Here is a 17,385-nt window from a genome sequence, read left to right as displayed (position 1 = left end):
AGTATTTTGTGAAATGCAGACCTTGACGCAGCAGTTCATATACAATGTGACTAGCTTCGATCACAGACATAACAAGAGCAATCCTTGTACATTATTAAAAGAAGGAATACAATAGATCATACATTAAAAGTATTCCTCTGTAGAGGTTAACATAAACTGTTTATTCCTTGCCTACATAATTAATGTCGTTTTGTTCACTAAAAATCCATTTTTTGTCATATATGAACAACAAACAGTGGGTCATCTTTATTTATGTTGTTTTTGTCTTTTGGTTACTTCCACATTTAATGTTCTTTAATATCAGGATGCTATGTGTGTTACGAGTGGTGTGCAGGTTAGTTAAATGTGGAGGCTTATCAATAGATAAAGGACTTTTATAAGTAGTAAATGAATGCTGGAGGAACTTTAAGATCTCAGACCCTTGGTAAATGGCTTAAGTATTCTCTCTCTTCAAGAAAAGGAAATGCAGTGACTGTAAAAACTATTGTGGCATCTGTCTCCTAAATGCTGCCAACAAACTATACTCGAAGACAATCAATAATCACATGAAGAATGAGATAGAAGCTGTTATTTCTGAGGAACAAAATGGATTTAGATCAAGTAGTTCAAGTACAGATAGTGTGTTTGTAATTAAGAGCATTATATAAAAACATCAGACACTAGAAACCAATATGTATGTTTATCAGCCATTTGAAGCCTTTGGATTGTGTGAGCCATGATAGCCTATGGAAGATTATGTCTGAATGTGGATATCTTTATCACTTTATACAGGTAGTGAAAGATATTTATAAAAGTACACACATTGTAACAAAACACAGGTAGGAGTCAATTAAAAGAAATAATTACTTACTCAACTGTAAGACAAGGGTGTGGACTATCACTGACCCTTTTTAATATCTACTTTGATTTCATTTGTAAATCGAAATGTAATGTATACAAAGGAATTAAGATAGCAAATGAGAAATACCTGAATGCATTTCTGTTTACAAATGATATAGTTATTATTGAAGAGAATGAAGATGACCTCCAAAGATCAGAACACCACCTGAACAAAAGTGTTAAAATACAACTTACATTTTTCTTGTAATAAAACAAAAATAATGTCATTCTGAGGAAAATATCCAGTGAGATCAAACATTGTTTTAGATAATTCTGCTGTAGAACAAGTCTCTGAGATCTCTTATTTAGGCTGTGCTATAAGTTACAATTTTGACCCTGATACTGAAAACAAAAGTCACAAATTCCAAACTGTCTGTAGTAGCATTAGCAGGACATTTGGTCATAAATTACAAAAAGAGTCCATCATGAAATTCTGTATTGTTCTTTGGGAATGCAAGCTGGGTTACTACAAGATAATAAAATTCAAACAGCAGAGATGAGGTTTCTAAGGAGGAGGACGGAATGCACAAGACGACACATGATTAGAAATGAAGATATTAGGACAAAGTTAAACAATGGAAAGCCCAGGATGGAATGTAACAATATCATGAAAAGGAAAGTTGCCACACACCATATAGTAAAGATACCGAGCCTCAGATAGGCACAACAGAAAGACTGTCACAAATAAATAAGGCTTTTGGCCAGTAAGGCCTTCATCAAAAATAGATGACACACACACACACACACACACACACGCACACACACACACACACACACACACACACACACACACACACAAATGCAACTCACACACACAACTGCAGTCTCAGGCAACTGAAAGAACAGAGTTAAATACTTTCAACGTGAATGAAAAGATTCAGAAGTATCATGAAAATTGGAGACAACACGTCATGAGAATGCCAGAAGATGCTTAACTACAAGCCAAATGGCGAAAAATGATACTGGAAGACTTGAAAAAGATGACAATGGTTTTATTTATGGGTTTGCAACAGGCAATAGCGTAATTCTTGAAAGGAAGATGACAATAACATTTCTGTGATTTGAATGAATGATATTTTGTTACCAGACACTCAAAAGCATTCCTACTTATAAAAAGACATTTATGGAAATGTAGCAGAGACTAATGACTGAAAATCAAGAATTACCATAAATAACAAGAGAAACAGAAGAGCATTAACTTATTGTTATTTATCAGAAGATATTGGGAACTCTTACCATCCAAAATTAAAATACGTTATTAGCTGATCCTTATACTGTATAAATAATCTGGTTATATAGATTCAGTGACCACAGCATGGCAAATAGAAGTGTCAGTTGTAAACTTACTTCTGTTAACAGATGTAAATGACTTATTCTGTGGTAAGTATGTAAGTTGTCATGCAAATAGTAAGCTAATAGAAACACATAATTGAAAACAATCTTTACATTAGCTTTTGTGCTCTTGCTCTTACTCTAGTAAAAGCACTTATATTTACACACGACCACACAGACACCCAAACAGCCATACCTGTGACCAGGGCAAAACTAACTGTTGATTATTGTTAGCACTTGCTCGGGTAGATGGATGTAGGGAGGGGGTAGGAAAGGAAAAACAGAGCAAGGAAGGGGCAGCAGGATAGTGTAGGGCAGATAACTCAATGGAATGAGTTCAGAGGGTAGGGCATATGAGAGGTAGAGAGAGGGAGGGAAGGGGGAAAGCAAGGGGAAGAAATGACAGGAAGATAGAGATGCAGAGGGAGACAGGGAGGGAAAGGAGAAAGGAGGATGAGGGATGGAACAGGGCAGGGGAGAGAGAGAGAGAGAGAGAGAGAGAGAGAGAGAGAGAGAGAGAGAGAGATGGTATGCATGCAGTTATGGTAATTTTGTATGCCCAATTATGCAAACCTGTATTTACAGGCTACCTTTTGCCACCATCTTGGAACAAACAATGAGTATGCTGAACCCATACTATCTCAAATGTTGATAACCTACATGTGGACTTGGAATACCTCCAAACTTTGTTACTGGAATATGGGTTTTCATCTCTGTAAAGCACCCACGTGATTTACCAACTGACCTGCCTACACTGTGAAGCTTTCTATGTGGGAATGACCAGCAACAAACTGTCCATTCGCATGAATGGACACAGGCAGACAGTGTTTGTTGGTAATGAGGATCACCCTGTGACTAAACATGCCTTGGTGCACGGCCAGCACATCTTGGCACAGTGTTACACCGTCCGGGTTATCTGGATACTTCCCACTAACACCAACCTGTCAGAACTCCGGAGATGGGAAGTTGCCCTTCAGTATATCCTCTCTTCTCGTTATCTGCCAGACCTCAATCTCCGCTAATTTCAATTTGCCGCCGCTCATACCTCACCTGTCTTTCAACAACATCTTCGCCTCTGTACTTCCGCCTCGACTGACATCTCTGCCCAAACTCTTTGCCTTTACAAATGTCTGCTTGTGCCTGTGTATGTGCGGATGGATATGTGTGTGTGTGCGAGTGTATACCTGTCCTTTTTTCCCCCTAAGGTAAGTCTTTCTGCTCCTGGGATTGGAATGACTCCTTACCCTCTCCCTTAAAACCCATATCCTTTCGTCTTTCCCTCTCCTTCCCTCTTTCCTGATGAAGCAACCGTTTGTTGCGAAAGCTTGAATTTTGTGTGTATGTTTGTGTTTGTTTGTGTGTCTATCGACCTGCCAGCACTTTCGTTCGGTAAGTCACATCATCTTTGTTTTTAGATATATGATATATTGTGTATCATAGACATAAAAATGACAGAGCAAGGAAGAGGATTAGGATATGTCCATCAATACAGTACCCTTCCTGCCACATATTAAAAATAATTGCATGAAAATGGGAGAAGTTACTCGAAAACATAAGGTAAAAGTGATCTTTCATCCTTTGTCAAAGATCTTGGCATTTTTGAAATTGATCAAAGATGATGAGTTGCACAAGGCAAATGTTTATTGGATTTCACGTGAGAGCAGGGCAAACAGCACCATTGGTGAGGAGTGCATTGTGGAATGCCAGTGGCAGACTCACTTTCAAAAAGGCAGGAAGTTCACTATCACTGGACATTTTATTTCTACTAATCCTTCAGTGAAATACAACGAAATAAAAATTGTGGCTCATAGGCATAACTTTTGGAACCTCATCACCAATGAATTAGTGGAAAACAATATCTGAGTCCCTTAGCAGCAGAAATGGGAGTTTCCAGTTAGATTCTGTATGGAATCTTTGTGCTCTGCATACCCAGTACTGTCCTGTGATTTTACCACATGGAAATGTTCAATCTGATGTTGATCAGGTTAGTTTTCACCTTGGAGGCCAGTCTCAGTAGTGAGCAGACTTGCAACAGAAGTGCTTGTACCTAAGCAACAAATTCACATGGACAACAGGTATACCAATTATGCACAGAGAGGTTTTTAAGTAGGTAGGCTCAGCATACTGTCACCAGAATACACCTAAAGATGGGCAGAAGAATCATGGCAACAGGTTACTGACATCCAGTAGTTTGCCCAAAATTTTATGGAAAATAACTGGGCTCATTTATAGCACAACCAAAGTATTTATCACACGTCTGTAATGTTGTTCCTGTGGTCTTCAGTATGAAGACTGGCTTTATGAAGCTCTCCATGTTGCTTTACACTGTGCAAGCCTCTTCATTTCTGAATTACTGCTGCAACCTCCACCCTTCTGGATCTGCTTACTGTATTCATCTCTTGGTCTCCCTCTAAAATTTTTACACCCTACACTTCCCTCCAACTTTAAATTGGTGATCCCTTGATATCTCAAAATGTGACCTACCAACCGATTGCTTATTCTAGTCAGGTTGTGCCACAAATGTCTTTTCTCTCCAATTCTATTCAGTACCTCCTTATTAGTTACGTGATCTACCCATCTAATCTCTAACATACTTCTGTAGCACCACATTTCAAAAGCTTCTATACTCTTGTTGTCTAAACTGTTTATGGAAATGATGTCCCATGCTTCTTGACAGAGCGTAGGGGCATGACGCAGGAGAACCGCACCGCCATACTAGGCAAGGTCTTAATGGAGGCAGTTTGCTGTTGCCTTCCTCCAGCCATAATGGGCATAAATGATGATGGTGAAGACCACACAACAACACTCAGTCGTCTCCACTGGGAATCAAACCTGAAACCCTATGCTCGGGAAGCAAGAATGCTAATGTGAGATCACAAGCAGCGGGCAAACTGTTTACAGTCCATGTTTTACTTCCATACTCTCCAGACAGACACCTTTGGAAAAGACTTTCTGGCATTTAAATCTGTATTTGATGTTAACAAATTTGTCTTCTTCTGAAATGCTTTTCTTGCCATTGGCAGTCTACATTTTATATACTTCCTGCTTCAGCCATCATCATTTATTTTGCTACCCAAATAGCGAAACTCATCTACTACTTTAAGTGTCTCATTTCAGAATCTAATTCACTCTGCATCACCTGACTTAATTTGACTACCTGACTTAATTTGACTGCATTCCATTATCCTTGTTCTGCTTTTCTTGATGTTCATCTTATAGCCACCTTTCAAGACACTGTCCATTCCATTCAACTGCTCTTCCAAGTCCTTTGCTGATTCTGACACAATTGCACTGTCATTGGTGAACCTCAAAGTTTTTATTTCTTATCCGTGTACTTTAATTCCTTCACCAAAGTTTTCTTTGGTTCCCTTTACTACTTGCTTAGTGAACAGATTGAATAACATTAAGGATAAGCTACAGTCCTGTCTCACTCTCTTCTCAATCACTGCTTCCCTTTCATGCTCCATGACTCACTGCTGCTGTGTGGTTGCTGTACAAGTTGTAAATAGCTGTTCGGTCTCTTTATTTTATTCCTGCTACCTTCAGAATTTGAAAGAGAGTATTACAGTTAACATTGTTAAATACTTTCTTAAAGTCTACAAATGCTATAAATGTAGGTTTGCCTTTCCTTAATCTGTCTTCTAAATAAGTCATACAGTTAGTATTGTTTCGCGTGTTCATAGATTTCTCCAGAATCTAAACTGATCTTCCCCAATGTCAGCTTCAACCAATTCTTCCATTCTTCTGTAAAGAATTCTTGTTAGTACTTTGCAACCATGACTTCCTGAACTGATAGTCTGATAACATTCACACCTGTGAGCACCTCTTTGGAATTGTAACTACAACATTATTCTTGAAGACCGAGGGTATTTCACCTATCTCATATATCTTACACACCAGATGGAAGAGTTTGATTATGGCTGACTGTCCCAAGGCTATCAGTAGTTCTGACAGAATATTGTCTACTCTGGGGCCTTGTTTCGACTTGGGTCTTTCAGCGCTCTGTCGAATTCTTCTCTCAGTATCATGTCTCCCATCTCCTCTTCATCTATGTCCTCTTCCATTAAATGATACTGTCTACTAGTTCATCTCCTTGTACAGACACCTACTTCCACCTTTCAGCTTTCCCTTCTTTGCTTGGGACTGGTTTTCCATCTGAGCTCTCAATACAGCTGCTTCTCTTTTCCCCAAAGGCCTCTTAAGTTTCCTGTAGGCATACTTATCTTTTCACTGATATAAGCTTCTATATCCTTATATTTGTTCTCTAGCCATTCCTGCTTAGCTATTTTGCATTTCCTGTCAATCTCATTTTTTAGAAATTTGTGCTCCCTTTCATCTGCTTCATTTGCTGCATTTTTACATTTTCTCCTTTTATCATTTAAATTCAGTATCTCCTGTGTTATCCAAGGATTTCTACAAGGCCTTTTTTTACCTATTTGATCCTCTGCTGCCTTCATCTCTTGAAGCTACACAGACATCTTCTACTGTATTTCTTTCCCCTGTTCTAGTCAGTCATTGCCCAATGCTCCCTCTGAAACTCTCAACAATCTCTGGCTGTTTCGACTTATCCATATTCCATCTCCTTAATTTCATACCTTTTTGCTGTTCCTTTAGTTTTAATCTACAGTTCATGACCCATAAATTGTCGTCGGAGTCCATATCTTTCCCTGTAAATGTCTTACAGTTTAAAATCTGCTTCCAAAATCTCTGTCTTACCATTATATAATCAGTCTGAAAGCTTCTAGTGGCTCCAGATCACTTCAATGTAAACAACCTCGTTTCATGATTCTTAAACCATTTGTAGCAATGATTAAATTATGCTCTGTGCAAAATTCTACAGGGTAGCTTCCTCATTCATTCCTTTCCCCCAGTCCATATTCACCAACAATTTTTCCTTCTCTTCCCTGCTATCAAATTCCAGTCCCCCATCACAATTAAATTTTCATCTCCCTTAACTATCTGATTAATTTCTTTTATCTCATCATACATTTCTTCAATCTCTTCATCATTTGTAGAGCTAGTTGGAACATAAACTTCTGCTACTGTGGTGGATGTCAGCTTTGTGTCTATCTTGGCTATGATAATGAATTCACTATGCTGTTCATAGTCTAGCTTGCTTGTATTCTATATTTGTATTCATTATTAAACCTATTCCTGCAATACCCCTATTTGATTTTGTGTTTATAACCCTGTATTCACCTGGCCAGAAGTCCTATTCCTCCTGCCACTAAACTGCACTAATTCTCAAGATATCCATCTTCAACCTATCCATTTTAAATTTTCTAACCTTCCTGGCCGATTAAGGGATCTGACATTTGACGCTCTGATTCGTAGAATGCCAGTTTTGTTTCCTCTGATAACAATATCCTCCTGAGTAGTCCCCACCTGGAGATCCAAATGGGGGACTATTTTACCTCCAGAATATTTTATTCAAGAGGATGCCATTATCATTTAACCATACTCTAGAACTGCATGCCCATGGGAAAAGTCTTGACTGTAGTTTCCCCTTGCTTACAACTGTTCACAGTATCAGCAACAGCAAGGCTGTTTTGGGCAATGTTACAAGGCCAGATCAGTCAATCATTCGGACTCTTATCCCTGCAACAACTGAAAAGGCTGCTGCCCCACTTCTTGAACCACACATTTGTCTGGCTCCTCAACAGATGCCCCTCTGAAGTGGTTGCATCTACAGTATAGCTAGTTGTATTGCTGAGGTATGTAAGCCACCCCACCAGCAGCAGGGGCCATGGTTCATGGGGGGGAATCTTTAATGACTATAATTCAGTAAGCATAAACTATCTTTAATGATAGTAATTTAATAATCATAAACATAAATACATTTACAAATGTTGCAAAATCTTACAGACTTACGAATAATTATGTATGTTAGCAAATACTAAACATTCAAGAATTAAATCTAATATATCTGCAGTGTATCCTACATTCCCGTACCATCCTTTCCTCAACATTTGTTAATCCCTGGCCTTAACCCATCTATCCCTTTCCCTGCTCCCATTCCAGCACTACACAGCCTTCTGTCTATTCTGCTAATGCACTCACAGTCTTTTTTCCCCTCCTCTATTCCTTTCCTCTTTGGCTTCACTTCCCCCCGATCCCTTCCCCCATACCTGTGTCTGACCTCCTGACTGCACTAAGCTGCCCTACCCTGTCTCCACCATGTCTCTGAATGTTTCCACAAAGCAGTCCCCCACCCCTACCCTATTATCCTTCCCCTTCCTAATCCCAGCCTCCTCTTTAGCCCCACCAACCAGATAGCTTCTCCCATCATGAGCAGTTGCCTGCAGTCCAGTGTCCATGGCCAAGGATGGTGATCACATGCGTGTGGGTTGTGCTTGCATGAATATGTGTGTGTGTGTGTGTGTGTGTGTGTGTGTGTGTGTGTGTGTGTGTGTGTGTGGGTGTGGGTGTGTGTGTTTGTGTGTAGTCTACTTTAGAAAAAGGCCTTTTTATTGTGCCTGTCTGCAACTCAACACCTCCTCTATATGGTTAGTAGCAATCTGTCCTCTTCATAATATTGTCATAATATATATGAAGATAGATTTGTACTCACCAAACAGATGAGGCACTAAGAAGTCAACAGGCACTTAGCAACAGTGGTAAATTGCTTAACTTTTAGATAACACACACACACACACAAACACACACACACACACACACACACACACACACACAGAGGTAGTGGCATTGGCTGGGGTGGGAGGTGGAGAAATAGAACAAATGTGGATACTGAAAGGGATAGGATTGGTTTAGGAAAGTTCGTGGTACTGCAGAGTTTGTAGATGTGCACAGAGGAGGTAACAGGCACCTAGGCAAGAAGGCAGATAGCAGGGTAGGGGACTGCTAGGAGCAACATAGAGGAAACAGCACAATAAGAACAGAATAAGAAAAAGTTGCAATAAATCACAAGGGGTGAGCAGAAAAGTATCAGCAGAAGGAAGGACAGGTTAGGAGGGTGGAATGAGATGGAGAAAGTGAATGGAGTCAGGTATTCAGCCACTAGTGAGTACTGAGGTGAGGGATTTGCATGAATAAAGGATGTATCCAGAGCAACTGGTTTTGCTTGGGATACAACCTCCTATGGTCATACTCCAACTGAACACTACTTCTCCCTATGCACCACTGATGCTATAACCCACAACCTTCTTCTTGGGAATCATGGCAAAATACATACGTCAAAAAAAGTTTTGCCCCACCCCAGTTCCCAGAACTCCTTAAAATAGACTTTGACTGTGGATACTGTATCACAGACACAGTCCCTTTGACTATTCAGAGATGTCTCTAAGCCCGCACCAAGATGTAAACAACCATGCATGAGCAGCATCTATTAGACCAAGGGTGTCTGACAGCCAATCAGTCCCAGTCATTCCACCAGGAAGAAGGTACATGGCTCATATTGTCTTTAGTTCAACCATACCCTAGATGGTCAATACCACAGTTTGGTTGCGTCTGCATTGTTACTTTGTGCCAGGATGGCTCTCAACAAGGGAAGTGTCCAGGCATCTTGGAGTGAACAAAAGCAATGTTGTTCAGACATGGAGGAGATACAGAGAGACAGGAATCATTGATGACATGCCTTGCTCAGGCCGCCCAAGGATTGCTACTTCAGTGGATAACTGCTACCTGTGGTTTATGGTTCGGAGCAACCCTGACAGCAATACCATGAATAATGCTTTTCATGCACCCACAGGACGTCGTGTTATGACTCAAACTGTGCTCAATAGGCTGCATGATGTGCAGCTTCACTCCCAACATCCATGCCGAGGTCCATCTTTGCAACCACGACACCATGCAGAGCGGCACCAATGGGCCCAACAACATGCCAAGTGGACCGCTCAGGATTGGCATCAAATTCTCTTCACCAATGAGTGTCGCATATGCCTTCAACCAGACAGTCACCAGGGAGGATAACAACATTGCTTGACTAGAGTGGCCAGCATATTCTCCAGACATGAACCCTATTGAACATGCCTGGGATATATTGAAAAGGGCTGTTTATGGACGATGTGACCCACCAACCACTCTGAGGGATCTAGGCCAAATCGCCATTGAGGAATTGGACAATCTGGACCAACAATGCCTCGATGAACTTGTGGAGAGTTTGCCACAATGAATACAGGCATGCATAAATGCAAGAGGACATGCTACTGGGTATAAGAGGTACTGGTGTATACAACAATCTGGACCATCACCTCTGGAGGTCTCACTGTATTGTGGTACAACATGCAACGTGTGGTTTTCATGAGCAATAAAAAGGGTGAAAATGATGTTTATGTTGACCTCTATTCCAATTTTCTGTACAGGTTCCAGAACTCTCGGAACCAAGGTGATGCAAAACTTATTTTGATATGTGTATATCCTCATACACAAAACTGTTTGTTTGAAGATATGGTTCAAATGGCTCTGAGCACTATGGGACTCAACTTCTGAGGTCATTAGTCCCCTAGAACTTAGAACTAGTTAAACCTAACTAACCTAAGGACATCACAAACATCCATGCCCGAGGCAGGATTCGAACCTGCGACCGTAGCGGTCTTGCGGTTCCAGACTGCAGCGCCTTTAACCGCACGGCCACTTCGGCCGGCTTTGAAGATATAACCAATGAAAAAAGCTGCAGCAGTGCCATGATGGGCTCTCAAAATGAAACTGTTCTGTATCAGTCTGTTTGAGTGCCATATCAGGAAGTCGTTTATAGTCATACAGAATCCTTCATCCCTCACGCTTTTTATGTTCAGAGATCCCAACCAGCTGAAAAATGCTCCTGTCTGAGCTCAAAGAAGGTGAATATGCTTCTCTTTGAAAGACTCTGAGAGGAAAGTGGGGACCAGCTGTCTCAATCCACATTCCACCTTCCACACCAAAATTTTGGCCTGTGAACATATTCACTTTTTTTTAAAACACAGAATGTTCTAAATCCTTTTACCCATTCTCTCTTTGTAGTGAAGCCTTCACACTCAACATCTCCCTCTCACTGCCACTGTCTGCATACAGGGTGATTCAGGAGGAATATCACATAATTTGTGGGGTGATTCAACATGTGAAAAGAAACTGAATGAGTGCTATGAACTTTTGTCTGATTTTTGATCATTATGAAACTGGAGTGGGTTGAAGACTATGAGGGGGTTAAAAAAAAATCCTGGAATGGAGTTTGTTCAATATGGATTTCTGCCACTAGGTATGTATCGCACAACTCATTGCCAGTTCAGTACCACCTGTGTTGTCAACCAGACTTGTTCTGTTTATCTGTAGTGACTATTCTGATAGCACTATTTTGTTCTTGTTTCATTTTTTATGATGGTAAGTTTAAGTGAACAATGTACATCTGTGAAATTTTGTTTTCTACTCTGTAAAAATGTTGCTGTAACTGTGTTAATGTTGAAAGCTGCTTACCAAAATAATGCTACAGGAAAAACTCGAGTGTACAAGTGGTTCACTCAATTTAAAAATGGCAACATGCTGATTGTAATGTTGTCATACCTCATTCTGGACATCCACCAACTGCCTGAATCTACAAAAATATTTACAAAAATTTGATAGCTTGTGCTCACAACTGTCAACAGACAATTGCTCAACTCTCAGAGATTAGTGGGTTATCTTAGAGATCAGCTCAGCAAACTTTAACAGAAGGTTTGGGAATGAGAAGGGTTGCTGCCAAGTTTACTCCACAGGTTCTGACTGGCAATCAAAAGGAACAGCAAGTTGAAACATGTCATGTTTAGAAACAACAGCTTGAAACTGATCCAGATTTTCTGAAGGTCATTACGTTACAACTCAGAAACAAAGCAACAGTCAAGTCAATGGAAGACATCTTCATCACCCCGTCAAAGAAAATGTCATCAAATTAAATCAAACATAAAAAAAAATGCTGATTTGCTTTTTTTTGGTGCCAAAAGCATAGTTCATTCAGAGTTTGTTCCCCCAGGTCAGACCATCAAACAAACCTTTTGTTTGTAAGTTTTAAGAGGATTGCACTACAGTGTTAATAAAAATAGACCCGTTTTGTGACAAACAGGAATCTGGTTCTTCCACCACCACAAAGCACCTGCATGCACAGCCAACTCTGTTAAGACAGTTTCTGGTTAAAACTGACATGGTTCTGCTACCCCACACACTTTGCTCACCTGACCTGGCTATGTGTGACTTTTTCTCATTTCCACACATGAAAAGGGTTCTCAGTGAACATCTGTTATGGTACAATTGATGCCCTGATGATACAGCCTGTGTTCCTGCCTAATCACATAACAATTGCAGCATATGTCCATTTCCTGATAGAAGACCTATCAGCACTTTTGGAAGACATGACATTATAGCAACAACATCAGTTATACCTGCAACATGATGGCTCACCGATTCACCATACTAGACAAGTATCCCAGTATCCGAGTAACACATTCCCTCAATGGTACATTGGCTATGAGGGACCCATTACTTGGCTTGCCAGATCACCTGACCTAATCCCATTTGACTTCTATTTTTGAGGCTCTGTAAGTGGAAAGTGAATGCTGCAGAGGTGGATATATGTGACGAACTTGTCACTCACATTACTGATGCTGTTGCCTGCACTAAAGCCTGCCAGGATGATATTCGATGTGCAACACAACACACCCTTCAACGCATTGACAAGTGTGTTGAGATGGGTGGGAGCTCTTTGGACACCTCTTGTAGGATGGATCAGTCACCTATCCCACTGTTATTCTGTCCACCATAAAATTTTGGTAAATAATACTCACACATGTCTTCATAATCATTCATAGATGTGTGTAGTCTTCAACCCACTCCAGTTCCATAATGATAAAAAATTGGACACATGTTCACAGGACTCTTTCAGCTTATTTTCGCATCTAGAATCACCTCATAAAGTGTGACATTCCTTCTGAATCATCCTGTATGTCTCTCTCCCACTACCTTAGCCCCTTTCACTCTCTCTGTCCTGTTGCGTGTGTCCCGTTCTTTTTCTCCCTCATTGCGATTGTCTCCCAAGTAGTGAAAGTTTAACTATAACTACCTGGTACCTTGACACATTTACAAACTTTGACATATGTAAACAACAGATAAGTATTTTCTTTACTCAATATAAGGTTAAAACAGTTCACTTTACAGTACTTTAAACAAAAATTCACAACATTTTTAGGATATACTTACAGTACCCAAAATAATTTGGTGTTTGGTTTGCAAGTAGAAGGAATTTTGTATGTCAAAAGCTTTTTTGTAAGGTGCTTATGCTGCAACATGGCACCATTGAATGATTTCCATGTTAAGTCAACTTCTATAGGTGTGAAGTGGCCATTATACAGAGTCAGTACATCATTAAATTTTATTTGTGAATAAATCCCAACTAAAAATATAGCTGGGTGACCTCAGAACCCTTGCAACAACCCCAGAACTATTTCCATGTGTTTACTACATCAGTTAAAACTACATTGCATCTCAGACTGAATGTTAACATCTGGCTCTGATAACAGACAATGAGATTGTAAAAGTTTCAAGGTTCCTGAGAACCAAATTTTCATGATTTTCTGAGAACAACATTTATAGAAGAAACCATCCCCACAACTAGTATTTCTGGTGCCCAAAAATCGTGCTTTTTTTTTGTTTTTTTTTGTTTTTTTTTTTTTTTTTTTTGTTTGGGTGTATCTTGATAGTGGGTAAAGATTTTCTAAAACGAGGAAATGAAGTGTCTAGATAAAAATCTAAAGGATGTACACTTTTCTAGATAAACGTCTAAAGATTTTACAGTTAAAAACTGAGCCACTTTCTGTGGTTAGTTACTTAGACAATTACGGCCCCTTGTGCAAAAATGGCTAAAAAACAGTTTTATGGTTATCTGAAAAGTACAGTAATTCTGAACATCAGGATCTTGGTAATGGGTAATGATATTAAAAGATTTAAAGTTCCCTGAGAACATCCTCTTAAGTACATATGGCAAAAATTTTGATGATTTGCCATTAATAAAAATTCAGAAGTGGCCATCCCCACAATATTGATACTTGTGTTAGATATTTCATAGTTTTCTCAGGAACTACCCATAAACAAATAATGCTTTACTAAAACATCGAAGGCCCAGCCTAGACCAAAGCTAATGAAAAAAAATTTGGACTGGAGGAAACGTGTACTGTTTAAATTTTGACTGTGTACTGTAGGATAGCTACAGTATGCTCATTCATCCAATGGGTATGTAAGTGATTGATTAGGCCAAGGGCTGTCCAAAATACTTGATACCTTATGTCTGTAATCAATAGAAACTAAGAAATTTTTACGCACCAATTTTTGGAACGTATTGGTACCATATAATATTATGCATGGACCACTTTTTGCAGAACCTTAACAGCTTCTTCCTTATAAATTTCATCTGGTAGTATTTGGCTCAGTGAGCCACAGTGCTGGATGTTCATCTCTACATGACAGATAGCTCCACAAGAAACTCTATTACCATCTAAACTGCTGATCACCATTTATACCTCCACATTGATTGTTGTCACTCATTACACCCCAAAAAGTTTCTTTTACAAATTGGATATCTCAGGATGCTACATTTTAAGTGACAGGTAGTGATTCTTGCAGTATGTTGAAGATCTTACTGAAATCCATACATAGCAAAAGTACCCTTACCTTGTCTGTAGACAGACATCCCATGCCTTGTATCCAAAAACAAACACTCTCTCTCTCTCTCTCTCTCTCTCTCTCTCTCTCTCTCTCTCTCTCTACCTTATTCAATTATGAGGAATATTCCCTTCGTCCTTCCTTACCAGTCAGGACTGCAGCAACTGAGCCACATTCACTAGTAGGGCTTTCACTACCTGTTGCCTTCCACTGAAATGAGGAATATCATCTGCACTGTTTTTATCATCCCTTTCAAAATGGTTACTGTCACTTTCATTTCACTATTACTTATTCCAGCAAACACTACTACTCTCATCACTCTGGGTGCAGGGTCTGTAGATTCCAGTGACTATGCATGTGCAAGTGAGTGCATGTGCATGTGTGCATGCAGGACTCAGTATAAAATAAAAGATTAAATGCTGCACACATCTTTTTCTCAAGAAATTGCATTAACATGTTTAATTAAGCTTTACTGGGATATGATGTACACAGAAATCTTGAGAACTTTACTGTGTTCTCTCTAGTTTTCTACATTGTCACTGCAAAGGGAAAAAGAAAACATTCACTCCATAGATTTGCAACATAACATTATTTATAAGCACAGATGAGTGTCATATAGTAACAGTCTGAAAGCTCTAATGTGATAATACCCTATTATTTTATACTATGTTTTGCTAAATGAATGACCTTGCAACATGTTTTTTTGATACTTACCAAGTTCATAACATGATTAGGAACCAATCATCATGAATGTTGTTCGTGTGTCAAACACATCATGTTTGACTCCATGGAAATGATTGTGTTTGGTGAGTAGTGATCTGTCTTCAAATATACATTCCATTCTGTGTGACTCAGTATAAATAAAAATAAAAAGTAAAATGATACACATATTTTTTTCTAAGAAATTAAATTAATATGCTTAATTAAGCTTTAGTGGATTGTAATGTACAAACAAATGTGGAGAAATGTTACTTTTAGTTTAAGAAAATTCAACATTCTTACTATTATTATTATTATTATTACTATATTATTATTATTATAGAATTGTGGGTGACTAAACCATTTTGTTTCATTACAAATATAATGTTTTGTATATCTTACTCAGCACTCAGTGTGGTAACATTATCATCTTTTACAGATAACTAAAACAATCTGTTATTTATCTATGGCATCTTTCACACAAAAATGATAATTTTAAGTATGTTGTTGTTTTGTTTTATTTTGCTATGATTTACCAATTTCTGCCAGCATTGCTTTTAATAGTCAAAATTTATGTATCATTTGTAGGTAGGACAAGACCGTTCCGGCTGGCTTTTCATACTGACAGCTCTGAAGCTCCAAATGACATTGGGAACAGAGGTTTCTGCCTCAACTACATTCAACAGCCTTGCTCTGCCTTAAATGGGTGATTTATTTTGTAGGCACCAGTAAGGGAAACTGTTATTATTGAAAATTCGTGTTAACTAATATGAGCTGTGATCAAACAGTTAAAGGAAATTTTGTTTTTCTTAAAGACTTTACTTATTCATCAACTTTGTTCCTTTCAAAGTAGCCCCCTCAGATATAATACACTTGTATCACTGCTTTTTCTGATCTTTGAATTACTTCTGGAACTCAATTTTTGTTGTGGTGCTCAGCTCCTTCATCAGTTCTGCTTTTATCTCATCAGGGGTGGCAAACTGATGTCCTTTCATGTTGCTCTTCAGCCTTAGAAATAGAAAGAAGTCACAGGGGCTTGAAGTCCGAGGGGGCCTTGTCCGGTGAATATGGTGGTTGATGCAGCATAAAGGTTTTGTTTTTTGGCAAAAAATCATAAACAAGCATTGACATGTGGGCGGGAGCATTATTGTGATGCAATTTCCACAAGTGGTTTTGCCATCATTCTGTTTATTTTCTTCAGACTGCTTCACACAAATGACACATAGTTTCCAGATAGTACTCCATATGTACTATCCCATTGTAATTGAAGATAACAGTGAGAAGAATCTTCTCACATGATCAGATTTGCCAAATTTTTTTGTGTCTTAGCCCTTCAGGCTGTTTCCTTTGGGACAATTGGGGCATGGTTTCAATGTCATATCCATTACCTGTTATAACTGTCTTTAGAAGTTCTTCATTCAGCAATTCCTGAGCAATGACTACACAGGGTCATTTTTGGTCGAAATTCAACACTTTTAGAACAAACTTTGCTACTACATGTTTAATGCCCAGACCTCCAAAAAATTGCATGGAATGAGAGAAAAGATATGAATAAATGATCGGCAACCTCTCTAATTGTGTTTTGGCAATTTTCCAGAGCCATTTTCTTTACTTCTTCCGCACTGTCATCAGTAACTGAAGAGCTAGAACATTCAGGGCAGTCATAATCTCCAACATCTTCTCAACCTCTTTGAAACATGTATACAACTCTTTAATTCTTGTCTTACTCACAGTAGGTTTACCAAAAGCCACAGTCAATATTTCGAAAGTGGTGCTGCACTTCATTCCATTCTTCAGCAAAATTTAATGCAGATTCTTTGATGTACCTTTTCCGAAAGCAAAGATTTGCCAAGCACT

General features: G+C 39.0%; 1 protein-coding gene across 1 annotated transcript in view; it reads left to right on the top strand.

Moving 5' to 3' along the window:
- Window positions 1-16,238, top strand: part of LOC124795587 — a 115,529-nt gene extending 99,291 nt beyond the window's left edge. Inside the window, exon 8 of the mRNA XM_047259658.1 lies at window positions 16,117-16,238. Within this exon, the coding sequence (XP_047115614.1) occupies window positions 16,117-16,238 (122 nt within the window). The remainder of the gene's footprint in view (window positions 1-16,116) is intronic.
- Window positions 16,239-17,385: the final 1,147 nt, after the last annotated feature.

This window comes from Schistocerca piceifrons, chromosome 4, assembly GCF_021461385.2.
Source record: "Schistocerca piceifrons isolate TAMUIC-IGC-003096 chromosome 4, iqSchPice1.1, whole genome shotgun sequence".
NCBI classification, from domain to species: Eukaryota; Metazoa; Arthropoda; class Insecta; order Orthoptera; family Acrididae; genus Schistocerca; species Schistocerca piceifrons.
This window is presented reverse-complemented; position numbering and strand designations above follow the sequence as displayed.